Below are 11,632 nucleotides of genomic sequence, written 5' to 3' on the forward strand. Positions count from 1 at the left end.
TCTTTTTACATCAATTTTACAACATGGCATCATGACTTTGTGTAAACATACACGCCACTTTCCTAAAGCCAAATGGCGTGTTATCTGTATGTATTTTCAGCTATCCACGTGTATGTCTACACTATATACAGCAGATGTAAACCCACCACGTGGCGTCGCTATGTTGCGTGTTATCACGAGAACGTGACATACTATCGCGAGAACAACGTCACACGCGTGTGTAAAAAAAATAAATAAATAAAAGGTTGGGTTTAGGAAAAGAACACAGGGAAAGGCTTTAATAACAAAAAAAAAAAACGACTGAAAATCGCCACACGCGGGATGTGATCCCGCCTCTTTGGGTGTTTACCGATCCACCACCCCAACCAACCCCGTTACGCGGACCTACGTCCCTTTATACTACTCGCTACGGCGAAAATTCACTCGTAATGTAGGTCAATGGCGGGCGTATTGCGTTGATAAACACGCTAAAAAGCGATTATGCGTCTTGATAACACGCCAAAATGGCAAACGAATTGGCGTGTCATACATACGCCACTTCATGAGATCAGTCTGCAATTTTAACACTTTCTGTTGGATGTAGACTCTGATTATGCTGAATGTCTACAGATAAAATACCACAGTAAGTGTAAACAGGGCCATAGTTATCCCTTGGACTGCTGTACTATTACCTGCTGACTGACAAACACACATCCACAGACACACAACCTTCCTCCACCCCCTCTCCCAGATTAATGCTGGGCAGTCCCCGAGGCTTTACTGTCACTCCCAGAACTAATACCGTTTCACTACACCCAGCCAGAACAAACCATTCCATGCCAAACCAAACAGATCCAAGTGGCTGTGCTTCAGTTAAAAAGAAACCTTATATAATTGAGAGGCTGCCACATTATTACTATATAATGATTTTTATTTTGTGACTGCAGTTTAAACTTTTATGGAAAAAGTAGGGTGTAACATTTTTTCCTCAATGTACTGAGAAAGAGGAAAAATATTATGGGCTAGTATTTTCAACCAAGCAGTGCAAGTCTTTTAGAAATATTTTCAGATGATCAGCATGTGATTTTGTTTACAGTAATGCTCTAGTTAACACTGTAGACACATTCCACAACTGATAAGAAGGAATCCCTCCAGTGTTAAATTCAGATTATATACATTTTAATAAGTTTCAAAAATTACACCAACCCGTAATGTACAGTTTGGTCATATAGCTCAGATGAATTGAAGCCATTACACAGCTATGTTGAGATAGAAAAGACAGCATAATCCACACATTAATTAAGTACAGAGAGACTGGATGATAAGAGGAGGGTGTGTGTGTGTCAGTGCATATGCCGTGGATACCCGTCTATGCACATGGATGTGAAAGTGTGTGTGTGTGTGTGTGTGTGTGGGCCTTGAGTAATCCTGCTTAGTCTAGCAGCTGGGAAGCAGGTTTCAGTAGTGTGACAGTATGAAGGGCTGGGTGAGGGTTTAATACTAGAACCACTGTCAACAATAGAATACACACATATTAACGAACACAGATTGTGGATGCGTATGTGTGTGCACAACAGCACAGCCAGTAAGCAGTGTGTGCTTGGGGGATGGTAGTAAGGGGCCGAGAGTAAGATAACAGTGTAAGCAAATTAACTAATTTAGAGCAGCTCTGCTCAACCAGCAGGGACAGCAGGAGTCCTTAATGTGGTCTCAAAGGATCGACGCACACTACAAGATTTAATTAAGATTCCCTATATAAAAGATAACTATTACTCATGCCTGTTTTTTCTAGGTTTAAGGTTGTTTCATGAACTATCATGTTTGTAGAATGATTTTCTACACATAAATACTATATAGTAAAGAGTGATTTTTGCTTTGTTTAAATCTATATACAGTATTACAGAGTACTATTTAGGCCTGGTTATCAAAGCTGGATCTACACTACATGTTTGTATAGTCTTGTTAACAGATAGTTCCTAATTTAAATCAAACTTTAGACTGTAAGGTTGAGAACTTTATTTTTTATTACAAAGTATCACATAATATGCAACCATTTTGGTACCGAAACTCAGTATCAGCAATAGTATTTTAACGTTTTAAGCAATATCCAGCCCTAGTAACACTGAACTGGGCTAAATCTTGGTCTTCTTGTATTCCAATGAACAAGGCCTACTTTGAACACAAGACAAACACTCATATTGCCACAATTGTTGCAGGTCACAGCAAAACCATCTGACAGCTGATTGTTCAGACCATAGACTGTATATAGCAAAATGCCTGTAAGCCTCTTTGTGGCTGATCGCCAACCCCATTCCCAGAAGCCAGATTATAGCGTCTGCTTGTCTTACACACACACACACACACACACACACACACACACACACACACACACACACACACACACACACACACACACACACACACACACACACACACACACACACACACACACACACACACACACACACACACACACACACACACACACACACACACACACACACACACACACACACACACGATTAGCCCAAATGAATCCCAAAATGTCAATGATATGTTCCAAAGACACATTCAGGCACAAACAGACACACGTAAAAGAATTCCTCCGATTCACTTTGACCTTGCATAACTACACACCTGCTGATAAAGCAACACTGGTGTACACCCTTTTAGGTACTGGCATGCACAAAATTTGGATGGACAAATTTGATGTGGAAAAAGTCAGACCATAACACAGCCATGATGATCCCAGTGCAGAAGAAATACGGTTATTACCACTGCTGTATAATCTGTGTGAAAATCATTTACACATTCAGTTCTCAGTTAATCTTTTTTTGTGCAGCAATATAGCGGTTTATTATCAAGGTTGGAAATGCATAAGCACCTTAAGCGTAGGCGGCGTTTTTTACACTACTTAGCCTTACAGAGCATTCACAGTGCAGCATTTGAGATAGCCAGTCAACTTAACCTGGTGAAACATTCTGATAAGTCTGTCTGGCTGAACAATTTAGGCTAGTTTGCGTGCCATTTCTGCTGCCAAACATAGTTTAATATAACAACCAAATATACTGTAAGGTCAAAAAATTATTGCAAGCACACCCCACACATAATGTGGTAAGAAAGGTTGTGTTTGTCATATTTAAAAGAGGAAATGCATTTTAAGCTACCCAGCATCAAGTTAATAAAGCCACAGTGGAGAATGTAACAAAGAGTATGGAAGTGGTAGGTCCTGCTTTAAATCCCAGTTTCATTTCAATTCATATTGATGACAATGAAGTTTGCACTCTGCCGCCTAATGTCTCAATCCTTCCAAGAAAAAAATGACCTAAACCAGCACAGTACAATGTGCAATTATAATTTTTTTCTGTAGCAGTGTGTTTTTAGTCTCAGAGGACTGCACACTGATAATCTTCGCACAACCTGACTCACATCTTTCCTATCAGTAATAATTACCATTAGGTATGTGGCTGATACAATACCTCACAATCAATAATACAGCACCTCACAACATAAAGTATAGCATAGGGCAATGTGATTAATTAACCTCCTAACCTTAAATATTCTCAAAGTGCCTACAAAGTAAACAATTTTACACACCGTACCATGATGTCACATATATAAACTTTCAGTTTTTATCCTGGAGGAAATTGGTGTGCAGCCAAGCATTAAACACAATCACAAGGCATAAAAAGCACACACACAAAGAAGAAATAAAACAATAACCTATAAAACAAGCATAAATACTAAGAACTAAAGTAATACCACCAGACAGAACACCCTACCATCTGAATTCAAAAAAAAAAAAAGAGAGAGATTAAGCCACAAACAGGATAAAAAATGCAAAGTATCATAGCGTGTGCTTATGTGTTTATCAGAGGTTGAGTTGTTCATTAGCTGATGGTATAAAAGGACAATGGTGTTGGACCCCATCCCAACGAGACTACTCAAAGAAGCATTACCTGTGGTTAACACCTCATTACTAGATATGATCAATATGTCTCTATTAACAGGTTATGTACCACAGTCATTTAAAGTAGCTGTGATAAAACCTCTTCTGAAAAAACCCACCCTGGATCCTGAGGTCTTAGCAAACTATAGACCTATATCTAACCTTCCTTTTCTATCCAAGATCCTTGAGGAGGTGGTTGCTAATCAGTTATGTGATTTTCTACATAGCAACAGTTTATTTGATGACTTTCAATCAGGATTTAGAAAGAATCATAGCACAGAGACGGCACTGGTGAAAATTACTAACGACCGCTTTAACTGCTGCAGACAAAGGTCTTGTCTCCATTCTTGTTTTACTAGATCTTAGTGCTGCATTTGACACAATTGACCATTCAATCATGTTACAGAGATTGGAACACTTGGTTGGCATTAAAGGCATTGCTCTGAGTTGGTTTAGGTCCTATTTCTCTGATCGATCTCAATTTGTGAATGTTAATGATAAATCCTCCAAGTACGCTAAAGTTAGCCATGGGGTTCCTCAAGGCTCAGTGCTTGGACCAATTCTATTCTCCTTATATATGCTTCCTCTAGGCAATATTATTAGAAAACACTCAATTAACTTTCACTGTTATGCGGATGACACCCAATTATACTTGTCAATCAAACCAGACGAAACCAGTCAGCTAGCAAAATTTCAAGAGTGCATTAAGGATATAAAATCCTGGATGACCTATAATTTTCTGATGTTAAACCCTAACAAAACTGAAGTTATTGTGCTGGGCCCTAAACACCTCCGAACTTCATTATCTAGAGATATAGCTACTCTGGATGGTGTTGCCCTGGCCTCCAGCACCACTGTTAGAAATTTAGGAGTTATCTTTGATCAGGATATATCCTTTAATGCCAATCTAAAACAAACCTCAAGAACAGCCTTTTTTCATCTTCGCAACATTGCCAAAATTAGGAATATCCTGTCTCAAAACGACGCTGAAAAACTAGTCCATGCATTTGTTACTTCCAGGCTGGACTATTGTAATTCCCTACTGTCGGGTTGCTCAAATAAGTCTCTTAAGACTCTCCAGCTGATCCAGAATGCTGCAGCGTGTTCTCACAAGAACTAAGAAAGAGAGATCATATTTCTCCTGTATTGGCTTCTCTGCATTGGCTTCCTGTTGAATCCAGGATTGAGTTTAAAGTCCTTCTCTTGACCTACAAAGCTCTAAATGGTCTAGCACCATCATATCTAGAAGAGCTCCTAATACCCTATTGTCCTACTAGAGCACTGCGCTCCCAGAATGCAGAGTTACTGGTGGTACCTAGAGTCTCTAAAAGTAGAATGGGAGCTAGAGCCTTCAGTTATCAGGCTCCTCTCCTATGGAACCAGCTCCCGATCTGGGTTCGGGGGGCAGAAACTGTCACCTCATTCAAGAATGAACTTAAAACTCTCCTATTTGATAAAGCTTATAGTTAGGGAGTGAGGAGTTGCAGTGTTCACCTAACTGGCCCAACTGCTTCTCTTCATAATTGTTAGATTAATAATACATAACAAAGTAGAGGGAGGCAGGCCAGCCAAGCCAGATCCGGCAGGGGGAGAGTTCTAAGCCCGAAAAAGCTACCTCTCCTTATGACCTGTCTCTCTTAGTTACCTGTTATAGTTACGCTGTTATAGTCCTAGACTGCCGGGGGACTTCCTTCCTTTGACACACTGAGCTGCTCTCTCTTCTCCCTTTCTATTACTGTTTCTATTACTGTTACTATTACTATTACTATTTGTGTGCAGCCCGTCCCAGAAATGCTTGTTACTAATCCTAGCTTCTGGGGAGTTTACTCCCCGGAGTCCTTATGCTTTTTTTCACCAGCGTATTTCCGTGGAGAACGTTGGTACCAAGACCCCTGGTTGCAGCCTGTCGCCGTGGTCCTGCTGCACTCCCTGCTGAGCTCAGCGATGCCCTGCAATGTCATGCTGCGTCCTGCTGAACCCTGCAGCTTCCCGCTACATCCAGTCACTGTTCCATTATTAATGTGACTACTATCGCCACTGTTCATCACACCCCCAACCGGCTCGTCAGACACCGCCTACCAAGAGCCTGGGTCTGTCCGAGGTTTCTTCCCAAGAGGGAGTTTTTCCTCGCCACTGTCGCACTGCTTGCTCTTGAGGGAATTACTGGAATTGTAGGAATTGTTGGGTCTTTGTAAAATATAGAGTGTGGTCTAGACCTACTCTATCTGTAAAGTGTCTCGAGATAACTTATGTTATGATTTGATACTATAAATAAAATTGAATTGAATTGAATTGAATTGTATACATATTCTTTATCTCTCTCTTGGTAGATATCATCCTTACTGTATCTTGAGTTTAATATTCAAACCCCAATATATAATTTATGGCTGTACCATTGCATCAAATTGAAAGTTCTAGATGTTTTGTGCATAGTTAGTTATGCATTTCCTGCAGTTCAGCAGTGTTCAAATTCATGATGTGGAAGATAATTTGAAATGAAATGCTAGTTGTGAATTTAAATGGTAAGTGTGGTTGATGATTAATACAAAGTCTATTGTATGCATTTGAAATATATTGTGGCCTTTCTCGCTTGAGTGGAGAAATCGTGAACCATCCATGAATTTGAAAAATACACAATCAAGCTTTTTATTATCAGGCCATATCCTCCAGGTCAGCATTGAGGCCTTATACTGCCTGTATCATATCTTATACCTTATTTAGGCCTCATGTTGTAGTTGATTGAGTAAAGGTTTGGCTGCCTGATGCACTCAGTTCACTGGGCTAGAGGTGGATCCCCTAAGTAAAGCATTTAGAAAAGATTTGACACTAAAGCACAGATTCCATTACACATTATCGGGAAATGTCTTTACTTCATTGTAAAGCTATTTACGAACATTAGTTTCTGTTACTTTGTTTAAAAAAAAATTAAGGGCTGGTTTGGGGTTTTGGGGGGGGGGGGATGACATTCCTGAGAAATCAGTCACTGACACACAGCCTAAAATAGAACCACCAAGATATTTTTTTTCTATTACGGTTGTTCAGGGTTTCTATAAAAAGCAATGGAATGACTATTGGCTCAGAGGATAAACATGCTGGCCTGTGAAACCATTTTCTGCATAACTTAATCATGACCATTAATTTTATTCACCAAGTGGGCACTGTTTTACCCAGGATCCCTCTGCATAAAAAGTGAATCTGTACTTCACTAAAGGTTTCTTGTTTTTAAGTATATCCATGGATCTTTCCTTTAATTAAAAATAAGTATTTTTTTTTTTTTTACTGTATTTCACAAAACTGAAGAGATTATCGTCCAAAAATTTGAATATAGTTGTAACGTGTTAGATAATTATTCTTTTAAAAAGAATAAACATGCTTTTGCAGTCAGATCAGATATTAAATTATGTAATTCTCTACAGCAAAACAATAATGCCTCATTGCTGTCATTTTATTATATAATGTGTGACAAGAGGTGCAAGAGGACTGGTACATCAATCAAAACTGTCTAGGTGTTTGTACACGACTGGTACGGCACAACAGTTCCATTGTTTCCTTTCCAGAACTGCATCAATACATTGATAAAGTGATATATTTTTACAATATATAATACAACAAAGTGAAAGAAAGTGTGAGGGGTGTGGGTGAGAGGTCTGCAAAGGCATGCATGACTGCAAATGGCTTCAGTCGTGTTTCTAAGCAACATTCACATCCACAGCTCTTCCCTTTTTTTCCTCTCATGCCGCCTACGACTGGCTATTTCAGGGAGGACAAGCATTCACTCTGAAAGCATCTATCTCAAACTGTTTACAACACTTACTGTAACAACACACGTTTGGACTGGAAAACACCCAGTAAAGGTGAGACCGCCACCATCCATTTTACGCACTAAGGAGGAACTACCGTGACCTTGCTGTCCAATGCTGGACTCAACATTTTCTAGAACAATAGACACTATTGTACTCCTCCACATAGCTGACTGAATTTGCAATAATTTACTAATATAAGGTGGTAGACCCATGTAAAATTGCAGGCTGTTAAAATCTGATCAAAAACTTGGAATACAATGTTGTTTTTTCTATTTGATATATACGTGCCTCTGTTTTCCTTCAAATTTGAATGTTCTTCCAGATGATCTATAGGTGGGTCCCTGGTGACTTAATTTTGCTCTCCCCAAAAAAAGGTCTTGCTCTCCACACACACATCCATGCACTACTTATGCCTTGCCGTATATTGTGGCTATAATTGAGTAAAAGCAGGGATGTACTCCATCTAATTATTCCTCTGTGGGACAGTCTCTCAACAAAGCACGCCATTTAACCAAAGCTCACCATCCTGCCCTGACACACACTCCCAATCTCATGGAAAATGTCTACATAAACCAAGTATCTCACATTTAGTAGGCATTCTTTTCTCCATTCACCAACTTCTCTACTTCTGACACTCCCTCCAGCCCCTAAAACTTATCTCATTCATTCAGCAACCATCCAGCTTTTTCCTGTCTGGCGTTTGGTTCTGTGTCATTATGGTCACTGTGACAACAGATGAGTCAGACACAGTGGAGACGCCTCACTTCCTGTGAGTGTAGACTATCTTAGACTGTGACCGAATGAATGACTGAACCAACACAGAGACATTCCTCCCTAAAGACTCATAGTCAGCAGGATCAAAACCTCACCTGGAGCGGTGCAGAGTCACAGTATCTAAAAGGAGATTTGTGGTCTTTGTAGGATTAATCAAACAATTTGCATCACTTTCACAGTCACCTTCCAAAGTGACTCAACATGTCTGTATAAAAGTCGGTCATATCGCTAACACCATAATATAATCATGGTTTCTCAAACACGTCATCCTGTTTTTAGGTCCTAAAATTCTCATGACACCCGCAGTTAAGCTGACAAGTTGTCATGTGAAACTGAGCATGCCATACTTTTTTCTGTTTACAGGAGCATGGAGGAAGCTCTAAAGGGATTACACAGATATTATGATTAAATCTATTTATTTTATTTTTCCAGCATGTTTATTTTTTCTTAAATAGTAAAATATCAACAAGCCGTGGGGTGCTGCTGACCCCAAGGTTGAGAAAATCTGCCATAAATCATCTGCAACTGCTCAAGGCATATACACAGACACTGACTCAACCATGCAGGCACACATGTGCACACGTGGTTGCATGTACACACACTTTACACAGCCGTGAACACATGTTACAGTACTTACATCGGTTTTTCTAAACTTTGCTTTAAGGCTCTTCATGTTCAGTCCGATCCATGCAGTGACTCGCTCAATCACTCAGTCAAGGCTGTGAAGAAACAAAGACAGATGTTTAAACTCAGCCTCAGTGATGTTTGCCTCCATTTCAAATGTGTTTCTGAAAGACTAAACTACCTGATTTATCAGGTATTTTGTGACGCTGTATCCACACAGGTTACAGTCAATATGAGGTGTAAATGTGCAGTGCAGCAGCACTGATTTACAGTGGCAATAATCTACAGCCTTAATAAATTAGCATTTTCCTTATAAAAACTAAATAATGCTTTTTAATAAAGCCTCATAAGCAGCACAAAAGCAAATGTGTACAATGCTTTCATAATCACAGCACTCTCAAGCTGTAACACATCTGAAGCACTTCTACATTCCTCGCTCTTCCTCTCCAATCAATGGGTAGTTTTGGGAATGGACTTTGCGTCCCGCATGCAATTCTAATTTAAACCTGTTGCTGGAAATGGTATCCGGCTTTGTATTGTTTCCTATAAGGATGTTTTAAATCACCACAGAGCCCTTGGGGATGTCTGGTGACTGTATTTTTGCACCTTAACTGCCTCTAGCTATTTCCAATATTTCATGTCTGAAATGACCTTGTCAGTGATTTACTCCCAAAATATCATTGTGAGCATTCCAGTAAAAAGTCTACTCCATCACTTCATTATTATCATTTCCAGATTGCTCTGTGTCTGCATGTATTTCAACAAAAAAACACCATGTAACCAATTTGAAACTCTTTGCAATGATAACTGGCAGTTGGGCCCTGAAGGAATAATAATTAAAATGCATGCACATAAAAGGTTTTGCAGACACAAAGCACAAGTTAGAAAGAGTCTTTATGTGGGCAGATACTGAGAGGGCTGTGTAGGTGGGTGCATCAAGGACAGCCATGTCTGGGCTCCCTGGCAGCATTCAAGCCACAGATTAACATACATTTGCAGCCCATCAATGGGAAATCGGGTGAAAACAATTAAGATGTGTAGGGGGATGTGAACATCTATATAGGAAGCTAATTTTAAAAAAAAATGAACAAAGATATATGTTGTCACACTGTTGGACAGCAAACTAATGAATGACTACTGAATCCACTGTCAAACCTTCTATTGGAGCACAAATGAAGTCAACTGTTACCAACAAGCAGTTCAGACCAAGGTTAATCAAGTAACGTTACCTGTGCATATTTGCTTACTGCTCCTCAAACAATGGAAGTTGTGCATGAAAACCTCTTTATACAGTCTATGATGAACACATGCACAAACATGGGTAGTAGTTTAGCACAAAAAGTATCAAATGCGCGCGACGTGCATCATTGTACACAAACAATCAGATTGGACGCTTTGTAACCGAACGGTACGCCTTCAACTTGCCACTGAGACATGCAAATAGTTCTCGGAGGCATTGTAAAAAAAATGACTAGCCATCATTTTGACCAACAACTACTTACATGATATGCAATTACTGGACACACTTACCCAGCTTTGTGTTGGGGTCGCAGGAGGACTGGACACATAAAAGAAACTAACACACCACCGCTTTTTGTGCCAAAAACAGATTCGCTACCGAACCGGTGAGAAAACAGCGAACCTAAGCTGAGCCGAGCAGGAGGAGGATGCATAAAGGAGGAGAAAACAGTGCGCCCCGACACACTGGCCCGACACGGCCCGCATACATTAAAAGTTGTTCACGGACTCCTGCCTGTCTCTCGCTCGGGACTCAACTCAACGGCTGTTGCCCGGTTTAGGAAAGTGACGTCACTCTCCCAGTGCTCTCGTGACCGCGGAGAGCGAGCCCTCTTCTGTTCTCCATTGTGCCCCATTCATGTTCCGGGTAAAGGGGTATTTCCCACAGAACCACACTCACACAGCTAGAATAAATTACAATAGAATAAAATCCGTTTTAATGCAACACACGTCTATGTAGATCCAGCTATCACATCTTTCATACCATTTAGTAAACTAACAAATCAGTCACTTTCTGAATGAAATTTGATTAAAGGGGTAGGCCTATTCAAGCACATTATAACTGCACCTTCATAACGTTGGGGGACCGGCAAGAGACTTGAGAGCTTTAATAAGAATGGTCAAAATGAATGCAACAGGGGTCAAGATATTCAAACTTTTAGTTTGTGAGCCAAGGTCCAAAACGTTGGATATCTGCTACATTTTCCATAATGCATCTCAGACTTGACAAAGCTTCTCTGGATCCACAGACACAATTCAACGGTTTTAACAGGCTGTGTAGTAGGCTACGCATACTGTTTTAACTGGTTTTCAAGTTTAAAATCAGTGTGTATTTCATAAGGTTGAGAAACAGCAAAACAAAGAAGTCATGTTGATAATATGTGTTTGTGTCACAACAGCATTGCAATGAAACCTATCAAAGCAGGTAAGAACGTGTCTGAGCTGTAAGCTTGTAATGTTGATGCTATTTTGTTAGATGAGATAA

The 11,632-nt window shown here is 40.0% G+C and overlaps 1 protein-coding gene across 3 annotated transcripts in view; it reads right to left on the minus strand.

Annotated features, from left to right (window-relative positions):
• rai14 (retinoic acid induced 14) overlaps positions 1-10,948 on the minus strand; it is a 45,909-nt gene extending 34,961 nt beyond the window's left edge. For all 3 annotated transcript variants that reach the window (XM_039778894.1, XM_039778892.1, XM_039778891.1), the window contains exons 1-2: positions 10,660-10,948; positions 9,143-9,224 (exon numbers count right to left, since the gene is read on the minus strand). In XM_039778894.1, coding sequence (XP_039634828.1) covers positions 9,143-9,178 — 36 coding nt within the window. In that variant the 5' untranslated portion in view covers positions 9,179-9,224; positions 10,660-10,948. The remainder of the gene's footprint in view (positions 1-9,142; positions 9,225-10,659) is intronic.
• Positions 10,949-11,632: the final 684 nt, after the last annotated feature.

The sequence above is a fragment of the Perca fluviatilis genome, chromosome 17 (assembly GCF_010015445.1).
Source record: "Perca fluviatilis chromosome 17, GENO_Pfluv_1.0, whole genome shotgun sequence".
Classification (NCBI taxonomy): Eukaryota; Metazoa; Chordata; class Actinopteri; order Perciformes; family Percidae; genus Perca; species Perca fluviatilis.